Source organism: Heliangelus exortis, chromosome 3 (genome assembly GCF_036169615.1).
Source record: "Heliangelus exortis chromosome 3, bHelExo1.hap1, whole genome shotgun sequence".
NCBI classification, from domain to species: domain Eukaryota; kingdom Metazoa; phylum Chordata; class Aves; order Apodiformes; family Trochilidae; genus Heliangelus; species Heliangelus exortis.
The window spans coordinates 62,797,692-62,813,412 of NC_092424.1; the positions used below are offsets into that span (position 1 = coordinate 62,797,692).

General features: G+C 39.5%; 1 protein-coding gene across 4 annotated transcripts in view; it reads right to left on the minus strand.

The window, feature by feature from the left end:
- The window catches only part of RNF217 (ring finger protein 217), a 64,777-nt gene that overhangs the window by 32,199 nt on the left and 16,857 nt on the right, over positions 1-15,721 (minus strand). For all 4 annotated transcript variants that reach the window (XR_011725284.1, XM_071741029.1, XM_071741028.1 and 1 more), the window contains exon 2: positions 1,923-2,156. Coding sequence is in view for 3 of the 4 variants with exons in the window: in XM_071741029.1 (XP_071597130.1) it covers positions 1,923-2,156 (234 nt within the window). In the remaining variant the exon portion in view is untranslated. The remainder of the gene's footprint in view (positions 1-1,922; positions 2,157-15,721) is intronic.

A 15,721-nucleotide genomic window follows, 5' to 3' on the forward strand; every position in this document is an offset into this window, starting at 1 on the left:
CTTTGGTGCAACTGCTGTTTATGTTGTTTGCATGTGAACATATGTCTCTCCCAGCCTCCAGTGAGATGTCTCCTATGCTAGATGTAGGAGAAAACAAGTCTGTACGTCCCAAGATCTTATAATTGGAGGCACAGACAAGTTACCATACAAACGCTCACTTGAGGATTTCACAAAACCGAGATAATTATGCTCCACAGATAGGTGTGTGTGTGTGTGTGTCATTACTCACATACAGTATCTTATACATAGTCTTCCTTTTAAATTTTACCCTTGATGGAAAAGCCTTCCTTTTGCTAAGCTTCAAACAAGTCACTAGAACTGCGCCAGAAAATAGTGAGTTTCAGGAGCAGGTTGAAGCCCAGGACTATGATTGTCTGTGCTGTTTGCTAGCAATTTGCTAATCATATTTCTGACTAGCACCAACCAGACATTCTTCCAAACACCTGGTCACAGCTCAAAGGACACATTTTGACAGTCTGTTCCTAGGAGGAGATGCAAACCCTGCAGATCAGAGCTACACATAATGCATCACCACAGGACGAGGGAACTGCTGCTGGGTTGCACTATTTCATGCATCACACAGCCTCCCATGATTACGATTCGGTGGGAAGAGGTGAGAGCATTTTAACTATAGCATTTTAACTCGTAAGAGAGGTGGGCAGAATGACCCATTTTGTGCTTTGAGGAACATTTTCAGAGTTGGCGTTCCATGATAAAACAGCTTCAGCCCCCCTATGACCCACATCACTGGGGTCAGGAACAGCCTCTGGTGCTTCAAGGGAAGTTGCTGAAGAAGCATTACAACACCTAACGTGTCCTGGACTGCATATCCTGTCTACACCTGAGGGAACGCTAGACAGATGGGCGAAGGAGAATGGTTGTGGACAGAAAGAATTTACCTGTAGTTTTTAGTTTCTCCAGTTCCATGCAAAATGCCAACAATCTGAAAATGTTGAGTCCAAAAGACATTGTGTCATGTAATTCATGCACTGCACTGATACATGTAAGAACCATAACTCAAGGGATAGCTTTACCAAGGTTTCAACCCCACTGAACCTTCTACCTTTTAATCTCCATACCAGGCTGAATCTCATACTGTGTAATTAGGGCTATCTAAACAGTCATCTAAACTCCTACTGAGGAGAACTGGTTTGTCCAGGAAAAGCCAGCTCAATCATGAAATTAACCACAACAAATCTAATAACCGGATGGAAAAATAACATAAGAACATGATGCTGCAGACTGAACCTTTGTTTTCTGGAATGAAGATGGACCTTCAGGAGCAATAAGTTTTGTTTATCTGTCATCTCTTGCTTTTTATCATTAAAGAAAATCACAGTAAAAGCCAGTCTTCTTCTAAAAGAAAAAAAAAAAAAAAGACTTCTACAACATTCCTGTTTCTCAAGTTTCCTGTATTGTGACTGCTGAGACCACAGTAATGTCTAACCTCTGGTAAGGGACTGAAGAAATCAAAACCAAGAAGAGGAACAGACAAAAGCTCTAGTTCTAAGGAAGGAGCAAGCCAATAACCCAGTACTGTAAATGCCCAGAATTCATTTGCTCTAAGCTTCAAGGAAAACTTATCTTTGCTGGAGTTCTGTATATAAAATAATCAGTGACAGTGGTAACTTTCTTTCCCCCGTCTTCTGATTATGACTATTATTTGCATGTCAGAGACGAAACACTTTAAACTGTGAGTCAGGACAAAAATACGCCACCTGCCAAAGAAATATGGACTGAAGTTCAACTGTTTGAACTATTAGAAATCAATTAAATAATCCCTAATGTACAACAAATTCATATTCCTCCTAACAGCTTGCACATATCCCTAGTGATGCAAGCAAGCTCATTTATTAAGCACACCAAATGCTGTCCAACTTCTGTGTCACTGTCTAACCCGTGGCTCTGGCAAGCATGCTCACTTTGTATTTGTTCTCCAATTTGGCAGGGGTAGGAATGTGGCCTCTCCTCTGGAAGGTTGTAAAGTGCTTGCACTGAGGGCATGGCTTGGTGCTGGAGTCAATGCGGCTGAGTTCCAAGAAATATTTATACTTGATGATGTCGTCATGGGGCAGGTTACAAAGGACAGTTGTTTCATCCAGGTGTTCGCTGCACTCTGTTATCGGGCATTTTATATCCACTTGTCCCTGCTGCACCTGCGTGTGAAAAAACCCAGAAGAACTGTATCACCTTTTGCTTGAAAAACGAAAGCAAGCATTTACGATTTCTGTAAGGAAATCTAATTTCGAGTACTGTAACAATAATCCGCAGACTATCAAGCATATCACCTTAAAATTGTTTTGACTTAGTCTAAGCACACTGCATTTTTTACAGAGAGTATTTTCAAATCTAAACAGAAAAGCTAATTACCTTTATGACAACTGCAGTTCTTAAATGTATAGTCTCAGTGTATGTAACATGCCTATGTACTCTGTAAAACCAGAAGGCAAGTCCTAACTAGCAGCACCCACCCAGCATTCTGTGCTTTGTGTGCAGTGGTCAGCAGTCCACTATCACAGTTCATGCTGGCTGTGAGAAATCAGGCAGTGGAAACTTTCCTATACTGTTGCACTGCAAAATTTTCTGGGAATCACAGCACAGAGAAATTAAAGGTAATTTAGAATCACAGTCTACCAGCTCTGACTCAGCACTAGCCGTGAGCTGGTTCCTGATCAGCAAACTCAGTGCCTCTGCAGCTTGCATCCAAGCAGCTCTTTATATGCCACATGGCATACCCAGAAAACGTCAAGTGAGCCTGGGGCTGACAAAGCTAATAAATTTTTCCAGAACTCAAGAGTTAAGAGGTTTTTTTAAAAAAAAAAAAAAACACAAAAAAACACCAAACAAAAAAAACCCAAACAAAAACCACCAACAAAACACACAAACCACCACAAACACCTTAAAGAACAAGCACTTAAAAAGACAATGAAAACAAAAACATGTACGGAAGCAAGACCAAGCTTAGCAGGTCTGAAACTACTGTTGATCTAATGAGCCCTAATGGTCCCAAGTTGATCCATATGGTCAGATATTCACAATACATTTCCAGAGATCCTGAATCCGAGAACAGCACTGGACACAACTCCACACCCTTCATGCTTGACAGACTTTAATAGCTTCAATTCCATTCAATTCCAAAACAGCAGATCCTACTTGGTCTGGGAGCAGCAGAGTTGCACTGCCTTGGCAGTGAGCCTGAGTTTATAAACCCTGCTGGATCTCTAGAGTCTGCACAGACCCAGCTTGAGCATGTTTGTGTCTACCTCAAGTAATCTTGAATGAATGAGTGTTGACTGCACAAGTAGAGCTGACGATTAGCCCAAGCCTTCCTTAGTATCTCCACACTGAGGAAAAAGGGTTTAATGGTGCAGCCAGCATCTCTTTCTGGCTTCAAAGCTGGCAAGTTTGATTTCTCTAGACTCTTTTCTTTAACCTCCTCCATTACAGGAATCTGCCAAACAATACACTAAATATTATACGAACACCTCAGATTTGGTTGTAGATCTCACTGATGTAGTGTTACCAGAAGACCCATCAGTGATTCCATTAATGCAGTATTTAAACTAAGAAAAAAAGGGGGAAAAAGAGAAATCCAAAACCCAACACAACCCTGTCATTGATGCCTCAGCATATGGGCTCTAATGGACTGACTAATTGTCAGACTGACTAATTTAGCCAGAACCAAGCAGATCTGCCTGCTGTACAGAGAAGGGGCAGCTTCCCCAGAAAAACACCCCTTTTAACAAGGATCTTAACCAAAGTTAATTTCCAGCTCTAAAAGGCAAGTATAACTCTGCCACATGCAAACCAGGCTAGTTCAAGCAGTCTGGATTTTACATGGACCACTCTAAGTACAGAAGGGGTATGTACTCAAAGGTATTGAAAAACTTTAAATAAACCCCAAACCCCACAAAATACATTCTGGAAAATTTCCACATTTTATATCTATAGGACACTAATTCATCTGTAGCAGCACATGAAAATTGAACTCGAGCACATGACATCACTAGAGACACTTTTCTCAGAACAATCACCCAGTACATCATGGAGCTCTGCTTAAAAAGCAGATGACAATCAATCCAACACTAGACAACTCAAACATGCTTAACAAGGAAAACAATTTCTCACAAAAATATAAAAATCGATTGCACTACTAAAAGGATTAATATCAGCTTTTATTTAGAGAAGCATAGGTACAACAATTTAAAACAAAATACCCAAATTAATATTATTAACTACTTCAGGGCTTCGAGGCTGGTTGGTTTTTTAATCATTAGGGTAAGACTAAGAGAGGCAAGCCCTTTTGCTAAGAATAATCTAAGCTACGATAGAGTATGCTTCACAGTGAGGAAGCACACTGCATCTGGCAACTAAGCTACTACTTAAGAAGCACTGCTTATATTAAATACTCATTAGAACAAACCTGCATCAATAAAACAAAGGAATACAAAGCTGAAAACTTTCTATATTTCAAGCCCACGCAGAATATGATTAATATATGTGGTAGGATCAGGTGTGGTTTCAGTGTTTATTTTGAAAAATATGTTTTACACCCACAGAACTACATAATTTGTATCCTCTAATAGTTTCAGCCTTTCAAGTTTGGCAAAGATTGATCCTTTTCCTGTGTTTTCAATGGGACAGAGTGAACAGAGCTGGTTTGCTTATTAGCAGTGATTTCAATGGGGCCTTGTCTCACCAAAACAGTCCATCTTTGTTTGTGCACTAGCATCAGCAATTGATGCAAGTACAGCTTCAGAGGTAGCCTGTTAGGCTACCTGCTGGTGCAGACCCAGAAGGTGCTTTGGAATAGGAAAGAAAAAGGGAAAAAAAATCTCATGGAACATGAGTAGAAATAACTAGTTTTATTATTTTCCTTTGTAGTTTAAAGACGATTTTTAAGAGTCTTATCCTTTAATGCCAGCTATCACAACATCAAACCACCAAGTTTTAAGACGTCTTTGAATTTCAAAACACCACTGTGTATTAAGAACTCGAGGTACACACAACAGCACGGTGTACTTTCACAGCATGAGGAACGACTCAGATATGTCAAAAAGCAGCTGAGCTGCAGTACAGTGTTAAATGTCAGACAGCACCCAATTCTTGCACTCAGCTGTTGCAAGGGTACCACTTCTGTAAAGCACCTTAGGAGGGGGTAGCTCTGCTTAGAGTTCATAAGGGGAAAGATGCTCTGGTGACTTTCATCCTACAGAAAGGTAACACTTAGGAGAACAGTATATACCCTTCCCTCAAATCCTGACATTTTATTTGAAAAGATTTTTTTTTTGAAGAGTGTGTGGAGGGGGCAGATGGGACCCAGACTCTGCACTGATCCACTTAATGACCCAAAATGCAGTGATACCAGCAACAAAAAACAGAAACAGATGGTATGCTACTTTAAGCCAGAATTTCTACTCCCTGAGCTTTCTTTTCAAGGAAATCTTTGTTAGCTACACAGAAAGAAAAATTCAAACTAGACTGGAAGCACCAATTTACACCTGTCATTAGCCTGGCTAGATGCAACATAACCTGTCAAGGCTGTACCTGGGTGGCTGTATTACAGCTACATTCCTTATATGAGAGGTCATTCTACCTTAAGGTAGACACATAAAAATTCCCATTTTCTAACTCAAACATTATTCTTTGATTAGAGATGCATATGCTAAGTAAACCAGTAAATTATTCTTACTTCTCACCTATTAATCCTGAAAGGAAAGTGAACAGGACCATGTCTTAGCTGTACCTCTGCAGAGAAATTAAATTTCTACCTATGAAATCTGAATTTTTCTTTAAATAAAAACTTTAAAATGTGCTAAATACTTGAGGGCTTCACCATAATTCAGGACCCCACAGTGACAGGTGCTACACCAAATGAAATCCAAGTAGACATGAATCAAAAAGGTGCAAACCAAAGACAGAGCAAACTTTTAATATGGATTTTGCATCTGCCTTTAAGGTTGTGGTTCTGTGACTGTTTATGTGGTTTGAGAACTAACTTTAGCAGCTCAGATCTCGTGCATCTGATTTGTGCAAGCAATGTCCTAGAATTCTCCATCCAAGTCCTTTTACCAAAAGCAAATTCTGTGAAACAAATCCTCTTTTTCAGTCCATCCATACTCCCTCCTTACTTTCAAATCTGACAAATCCTCAGTGCTGCAAGATAAGCATGAGTGAACTGCTAGTACTCACAGTAATTAAATTAGAGGCTACTCAAGTAATTTCTTCACCAAGTAGGAAAACAGACCGGGCTTCTTGTGTGCCACTGTCCACTGGACATTGTCACACAGGTTCTTTTCCAATATTCAATACTCCACAGGCTACATCTCACTTTTACTCCCCCTTTTATTAATTTTTCAATGCAGCAGACTTGCAAAAATTTACTTTCTGAATGCCTTTCTCATTAAGTCACCACAGCATCTGTTCTGCCAACCACCACCTGTAACCTCACTCTAATTGAGAGCCATCACTTGCTTCCTCTGGAGGGAAGGACTTCACTTGTCTTAGCAGGGGGTATGCTGCTGGCCTCAAAATAATTGAGAAAGAGTTCAAAATCGTGATGATCTCCTGTGCTTTGCCATTTTAATTAGCTAAAATAAAACAACAACAAAAAAAAGCTGTATTTTCTGCCAATACCTGAGTGACCACCAAAACAACTAGAATGTCCAGTCTTTCTTCATAGTCAATGGAAAATGAGGAAGGTTATTGAAGGTAGCAAATGTCAACAGCATCTTTAAGATGCGTAGGAGAAAAAAAGCCAAACAAACCTCCCAGTTTTCCCCATTTCAAAGACTAAAAACAGCCCAAGAAACTCAACTTTTCCCAGCACAGACATCCATTTAAAAGTTGTACTTAAAATGGCCACTTTTTATTAATAAAAATACAGAAACTTCTACTAAAAAAATAAAAATAAAAAAATTATCAGATTGCTATTGTTTCACATGCTCACATAAACCAACCCTCGAACGGTCCATCAGGAACATCCTCCTTCATGTATCTTGAGGACCAGTACCATATATCTGGATGAAACCACAATGATGCAGTTGTTTCTGCTCTGAGTTCCATAAAGAGAAAGCTGCTTGAGCCCAAACATCGCAAGCATAAGCAGACACCATCTCTTCTACTCACATTGTTAAAGAGATTTGCATTAACTATCATACTGTCAATACTAAAAAAAGGTACCACGAAAAGTAAAGTCCCGGGGCCTTTGAAGAACATGTCAGTAACTCATCTTCAGGAAGAAAGGCACTCACAGGCAAGAAGCTGGGAGGAAATCACAAGGTACCTAACTGCAATCCAACCACCACCAGTACATAAAAGGTTTGACCTTTCTGCACCCAAAGCACATCTTCTGAAAACTTAACAATGCAGGTTTAAATGCTGCATCAATATAAATTCTCAAGCCTCATCTAGTTTCCACAACCTCTGAGGACAGCTTAAGGGACTGCACTTAACTCAAACCCACATCCCCAGGGGCACTGTGGGATGGTGCAGCCACACATCAGTAAGGGCCACCAGAGCCAGCACCACCTCCATGGGCACTGACCAGAGCAGCTTTAGTCCCAGAAACCAACTAAAACTTCAACTGGCAAAACCCCACACTATGATGTGCTTCCCACTCAAACTCTTCTTTCTCCTTCACAGTCACATATAAGATTTACCTAAGGAGCTGTGAGGATAAACTAACAAGATGTTCTTCAGAATACATCTAGCCTCAACCAAAACCTTTAAGAAAAAGGCCTTTTCATTTGCTTTGTCATTTGCCAACACACTGGCATGAAACCCAGCTCCTTTTTCTCTTTCTACAGAACAAGGCACTATCTGTTCACATGGACTTGATGTCAAATTGGAACATTTAGCTTTTTTTTTCTCCATATAGAAACAGAATTTATAAAAGATTATTCATACAAAACCAAATTAACACTAAAATTGTGTCACATTATGTAAACAATTACTAACCTGTATGAGCTTCTCCTCCACCCTTTCATCTCCTGTTACTTCCTCTAGCACCAAGTTAATAAAAAAAAAAAAGAAAATTTTGCCTCAGTAATGCATTTAGAAAAACTACACTGTAGTATCTCATGTTTCTGGCTGCCAATACTGATCAAATCTAGTCAACAAGTATAGAGTTTATGCTCTTTCTACTCTATTTTTTTTAATGTCCATGGGGAGCTGAAACCCACAGCAGAGACAAGTTAGTCCCACAGCAGGACAAAAGCAGGGCTGGTACACCCAGAGGGCTGCCTGCTCAGCTGGAAGCACTGTGCCAAAGAGGAATGCCAGAGTCAGACTGACAGGCCTGCTGGCAGAAAGCTTTCACAGCCTTTGGGAGCCTTGGAGCATGCAAGATAAAGCAATCTTTAATCTCTCCTCCTGGGACCATGCGTGGGGGGAAGGAGGAGGGGGAAATCCCAGCAGCAGAAGGTAACCCGTGAGGAAGCATGGCAGAAACTGCCAAACTTAGAGGAATCTGACTCAAACCCACAGGTCTTTCAGCATTCATTAAAGGAAACAAGGAAATGCATGAGAGCTTTCTTACTTTGTCCAGGTGTGCATATTACCAATGCTAGCTAAGTATGGGTATGGTAATTTTTGTATTCCTTAGAAGACTGATTCACTTTTACTGAAAGACCCAAAGATGCTCACGAAAGAACTTTGAGACAGCTGACTCAGCCATGGATCTGCCCATTTTTGGGTGGAAAAGAGAGGCAAATATATGCAAGCCTTGAGAGCAGTTGTTTCTGCCTAGGAGGAAGATCAAAAGACCACACTAAAACTGAGCAGGTGTGGGAAGGGATTACAAAAGGGAAGCAAGGTCTACGAGACCATCTGTATACCATGAAACTCTTGAATAACCTGGACATCTCAGGTGTGAGCCCTGCTCACAGGGGCTTGGTCACATTAGGAAATACAAATAAAAAAGCAGCAATATCGTTGTAAGGTAATGGCTTGCCAGGCTTCCATTATCAGAATAAAAACATCACAGCCAAACAGCACAGAACCAATACAAACCAGCTCCCACAGCTCATACTTGTAAAATAACTAAGATAAAAATCAAATTATTAACTCTTTAAACAGCAGGCTTAAATTCAGAGGAGAATAGCCTGTTCTGTCTCAGCATAAAACTTGTAGAAACTGTCATTTGTGTTTGAAATCATTACCAGCCAAGCCCAACCTGGGTCTATTCTGCCTGCTTGAGTGCTCTGGTAAAGAGAACAAACTGTGAGAGCCTCAGGTGACACTTCAGGAAGAAAAGGAGTCAACAGGTCGAGGCAGCCACCTTCCCCCTGCCATGGAGCAGCACCCCTTGGCTTTCAGCATGCAGGGGCCTGACCTCCCAAAAGCAAGGAAGTATTGAGGTGAGCATTGACTGCAATTCATTTAAATACTTACACCTCAGAAAACAATAAAGAAGGAAAAATCAACAAAAAAACCCAATAAAATCCTATTGTCCTTTTCCAATTAAGAAGATTAAACCGAAGTGTGTTCAGGTACTTGAGCAGCTAATTATTATCTATATGCTGGTGTCCTACAAGAGCAACGCTTAAAAACCAATGTAGCTGTTTCCTCATCTTATATCTAACATAAAGTCCAGAATAGTCAAACTGTGACATCCACTGGGTTCGGCCTGGATTAACCCAGATTCAGATCAATTCCAATGGAATAATACTGCTAACTATTAACAAAAGTTAGTAAGGCAACAAAATTATTTCCATGCTTTTTTAAAAACAGACAAAAGGTAAGCATCCATAACAGCATTACAAAAGAGTGAAAACACATGAGCTCCACCTTCATTGACAATCATCACTTTAGTCTTCAGGTGAAGCCAAGCAAAATCCATCAAGAACACCAACAACTTATCCTATTATTTATGCTGAAAAAGGAGATGAATTCTTCTGTTTTGTAGGCTGAGTCCTGGACAGACAAAACAGCTGGGAAAGGCTTTTGACTTTGCATTTCCTACCCAGCATTCTATTTCAAATAAAACAGGGCCCAAAATACCATACATTTGTAAAACACACTCAGTAATCTGTTACTGAGCCTGTAATACAGATTAGCTCATCAGGTATCATTAGCAATAGTTAACTGAAGCTTTGGTTTCACCAGCAATGGCTCCTGTTATGTTTTACTGTTGTACCTGCAGAAATTTTTAAATATTTTCCCAGCTGAAAGCAACATTTAGCATAAAGCTCTCACTATTGAGTGAATGAGGTAGGAGCGGTATGCTCCCACCTGTCTCACTAGTCCATCCCAAAAGATGTCTAACAAAACCTAACAGAGTTGCCATGGATATGGGTGATTCACTTAAAAATAGAGAGAGCTTTAAACATACATCTTTCAATTATTCTCTTGAACACTTGTAACCTGCATTGCCCGGTCCCCAGGAAAAAGGACAAGCATTTTATTATAGGCATTCTTAAACTGCCCCGCTTTTCCTAAGCTAACAACTATCCAGTTTCCATGTCTTTGCTGGGTCTGAGGTCATGAGTTCTTGTGCATATATTAGTGGTTAATGCTTTGATTCTTGAGTATCAGGCATGAAACCAAGTTGTGTCCTCTTTACTCAAGTAACTTCATACAGGAACAGCAGTTACACAGCTGCAAGCAAAAGCAGAATAAAGACTGAAAAGTACCTTTTAACTGGCAGATGATTTTCAGGAATGATAGTAACATACCTCATTTCTAAGATTTCAGGTGGAATATATGAGGTTAAAATATCGTTTTATTTCCTCTAAAAACAAAGTAGCTTTCTTTAAGCTGTGTGTTCATGCACTGAAGTTCACACAAAATAGATAAGATTCAAACTCTAAGTACCTTTGCTCTACGTCCTGGAAAAGAAACCTACACCAGCATACTAGTACCTCTCTTTACTATACTTTTACCTATCTTAAGTGGTAAGAGGACTACTGTGCATGCTGGCACATTTTTAAGGATAAATACTTCCTGGGAAAGGATTTGTAGAAAGGATTTCCAAGCTTCTCAACCCTTACTATTGTTTGGACAAACCCCAGGCAATGTGCTAAAGCTCCAATTTCACATGGACTTTATGACATTATTTTTCATAATGCCTTTTAAGTTTAAACCACATTTTAATGCACGCTTATTGCAATGACAGACACAGCCACAACAGGGAGCAAATGTACAAGATCAAGATGTGTAAACAGCACAACCTTCTCCAGGAAACAGCTGGAGGCAAAAGTTTAAGTGGTGGCTCTGATCCATACTTGGAGAAGCAAAAGTGAAAGAAAAGCACAAGCGTCACCCTGGTAGAAGCAAATTACCCATCAAACAAACAGTTAACATGTTACCTAAGATACCTCAAGAAAAAACTACAGCACAGAATAAAAATCCTCTTACACAAACTGAAAGAACAATTCTGCCCCAGAACTATCTAATCCAGTGGAGAGCTGCACTGGTCTAGCAGGCAGTGATTACTGACCAGCATATTTAACAGCTGAGCTATGAGAGTTCATTCCCCTGCAGATCAAATTCTGGCTGTAGCTTGGGGGTTGTTACCAGTGCCAGGTCAGTCTGAAAGTCTGTAAGAATTGGGTTCCAATTGAAGCTAGAAGACAATTCCCAGATTAACAGAGATCCATTCCTTCACATGGATTAACAGAGTGTGTTTATTGATTGCTGTAGACTTTGTCTTAACCAGATAAAATCTCTACAACATCAAAAAACTCATTCGAAACAGCAAAACATGAGAAGCAGGTACAACAGGTATTTATACCAGAAAAAACACACCATAACTTCATTCAGAACAATATATTCTGCTTAGTGCTTTTTCATGAAGCAACCTCATTTAAATCCCAAAAGGCAGTTCTATCAGCTGATTAGGCTGTTAAAATATTCATTTTCACATCAGGTTTGGCACAGAAGAAGAAAATACTATTTACCATTTGTTACAAATTCTCTTTAAAAACAAAACAAAAAAAACCCCTAAACACTACTGCTTATTCACCTGCTGCTTAGACATGTGAATCTGTGTCTAAAAAAAGTGTAACAACATAATATGACCTTTACTATAAATCCTTTACTAATTCAAAACATTGGCACGGATTTCATTAACCTGTTTCAGGCACTGATCAAAGAGCCTGCTTTTTTGTGAGGCAGAAGTGAAGAACAGATGTAGAACAAATCCAGAATAACCCAGGTTAGACTCCTGTCTAAAATGTCAGTTAACCATGAGGAAGAGATGTGATTACTGCAAAAACACTGTTGTGATCAGATAAGAATGTGGAAATCCTTTCATGTAGAAGAAAAAACACAAGGTAAAATTAAGGCTTCCCTCCCCTGCCTCATCATGTTTAATCACTTTTGCTCTTTTGAGGATAGCAACAGTTCCAGCCAGTGACTGAATATTAAGAGAAAGGTAGAAATAACTTGGTCATCACTGAATACAGTTCACTGAAACTATCCCTTTTGGCTGGTTAGAGAGATTAGAATGCAATAAAGACAAAAGATGGTTTCTACACACACCACTACCCAAAAGATGGTTTCTTTCTGGATGCTATGCCAGGCTTATCTTTTATTGCTGTTTGAGTTTATTGCTATTGAGTTTAACTCAAGATCTCTAGTTACATGATCAAACACCTATCTAGGTTTGGGGTGCAGGTTCAGGCAGACCTCTCACTTCTCAGCTAGTCCAGATATCTCTCCCCAGGTTTCAGACCCCTTCAACCATTCCAGTAGGTCACAGTCAGCCAAAAGTGCTGCTATCTCAGCCTGCACCCTTCCTAATGGCTAAAACATAATGGAAGAAGTCCACATAGCTTTCCCTTCTCTGTGTCTGTGTTAAGAGAGCCTTGAAAGGCTGCAAGGAGAGAAGCTTCAGCTGGCTAACACAGGAAACTGAAGTGTTTTAAAATTAGTTTTACAACTCATCAGGCAGCTGAATTAATTCTCCCTGTGATACAATTACTAGCTCACAACTCAAGTGAAAAGTGGGAAACGCACGGCCAAGGAGTGAGACTTTTGGTGAAGGTAGCTGGCCACCACTCATCTTACCTGTCATGTCAATCTACACCTTCAGATCACATACTAGGTACTTCTCATGTTAACTTTGCTTACCTTTAGGAAGGTACAAGCTCAGAAGCTCCCCTCAGTAAGAACACCTAATGCCCACTGTAATACCACAGTTGGAGGGCTGCCCCAAATCCACACAAGCCTATGCATCATTGTTTTCCACACACATCCTAAAATTACTGTTCTTCAGAAAGCAACCTGTATTTTGGCATAGCTAGGTGATTATAAGCTTTATGAGCACTGATGTATATTTTCCCATTCTTTATAAGTACCTAAAATGCTTAACCAGCTTGGTTGGAAATCCTTCACCAAACTTCAGAACCGAACCATCCATCTGCCCCGACACCCACTCTGCAGCCCTTCAGACGGTCTGTGCTCTTACTGCTTCTTTCTTAGCACTATTTCTGCTCTCCTCTCAACTGTCTCTCTGGGGAATACAAGAGTCTTATTTGTGAAGCTGTATTAACAAGAACAGTTATGAAAGAACTAGGCTTTTTAAGATGAAGAAAAGGCATTACTTTGTAATGAAGCAACTAAGTTAATAGGTATTCTCAGCAATTTCTGAACAAAAAGCAAGGAGGAACTCTATCAAAATGTCACACGTGCTACAAAACATTGTGAAGCAGCTGACTATAAAAACAATTATTATACAAGATATACTACAAAGAGGATACCTCATTATCTTCACACACACTGCAAAGACTTTTACTAAATACATTTTACTGTTCTGTTCCAGGAGTTAAGACACCACCTTCAGAGATGTCAACTCTCGAAACAGTTATTGTGGGGAAAAAATGCCTACAACTGGAGAAAAAAATTCTCTAGATACTACCCATCTATTTACAAACAAAATTACTTCAAACTTGTCTAAAACCTGCTCCTACAAAAAATAATCAGGGATTACTGATTATGAGGGCTTGTAAAGCAACAAACAGGTTGTCAGACACCTTGAAACATTATTTCAGCCAGCACTGAACTACTGCAGGGCTCCAGAACTTGGTTGTCACACGGAATGTTTAGAGAAGCTGCTCTGTTCCTACCAATAGATACCAATAGATACCAGAGCTTTTGAAGCAGGTTCAAGGTCTGCAGCTTGGGGACCATGGGGAGGGCAGGAGAAGTGAGGTGAAGGAGGTATCAAGTCAACCAGATCCATCTTCACTTCTGAAACCACAGACTCCTGTAGTAACTGAATTCAATACTAGTTAAGGAAACTCTAGTTTCAGTAATTATTGCTAAAGAGTATATATAGTCCTCAGTGGGAGAGAGGTTAAAAAGTAGGAACTGTACTTGCCCAAGAAGAGAAAGCAACCATTACAGAAAATGCATGAGAGGGCTTATACACAAAACCACACGCCTCTCCAACTCCAGATTTTGTGAGACCAAAAAGAGAAGATCAACAGCTTCTGTGACACAGAGACAAGAAAATAAAGTGTTTGTTAAATGCAGTGGTTAGCCGAATGGAAGCCACTCTGCCTTTTCTCCCTTCCATGCTTTATGTATTTCCTACATAAATTGAAGGCGACATATCTGAAAGAGCTGAAAGGGCATCTACAACTTGATTTGGGAACAGGATAATTTACTCAAACGTCAAGAAAGAAAAAGAAAAGAAAACTTAAAATTCACACTAAAATACAGTTTTTTAGCACTGGATCACTCAGATAAAAATAAGCAATCTGAAAGGATGCTTACACTTAAATCCACAAGCCATTTGTTGTCAAGCAATGGTAATGCAGTATCAAAGGAAAGTTTAAGAACATGTTATGAAATTATTTAGATTTAATGAAACATCTTTTGTTAAAGGCAAAATTAATCCTTTGTTGTATTCTGGTGCATAGGGTATCCTAACTATAAAGCCATTTCTTAATAACGAGGTCTCTGGAGGCTACTTTCAACCTGTACTGAAAAGTATACTTCATACAAACATTTTAATTATAGCATGCTAAGAACTACAGAAGACTGAAAAAACCTTATACGGCAAGTGAATAGAAAAGTGAGTCTTCCAACTTATCAATGGTTTCTCCAAGTCATTAGCTACACCTCATGCCTTCACACACAGAACAATTGTGCAAGTTTTACATAATGAACCACTTATTTTACATGAGGAAGCCTGACAAAACTTCACACATCAGTAAACATTAGTAAAATTAGGAAAAAAACTTACACTTGATAGTATGCATATTTTGTGTGCTACGTCTTCAAAATACAAAAGGTTTGTTATTTTATTACAGCTCCATTTGATTTCTCATTTGCAGAACTGCAGTCTGTAAGAAAAGTTAGCAAGTTTTTTGACACATGGGAAAAAAAAATAAAAATTGAAATCATAGAAGTAGTTTGTAATAGGCATCTTCAGCTATTTCTGTATACAAGTCTAAAGAAAGCTATTTACTTCTCATTATAGCACATGAACATCTTCCAAATAACAATGTCTCTTTTTTTTTTTAACATCACCTTGATTTACCTCGAAGCATAGCTACAAGTGAACTGCATGCCAAAGGTGAGTTCACAAACTGAGTCACTGCAATAAGTGGTCATCTGTGAGAAAGAAGCCTGGGGACTTGGCTAGGATCACACTGGAAGGCTGTAATACTGCCAGGAAAAAGAAATTACACAGTTCTCCTACCTTAACGCTTGTAACACTCTCACCTCACAGCTAGGCTAACAAAACCTGTAATAATCCTTCTCAAAACCA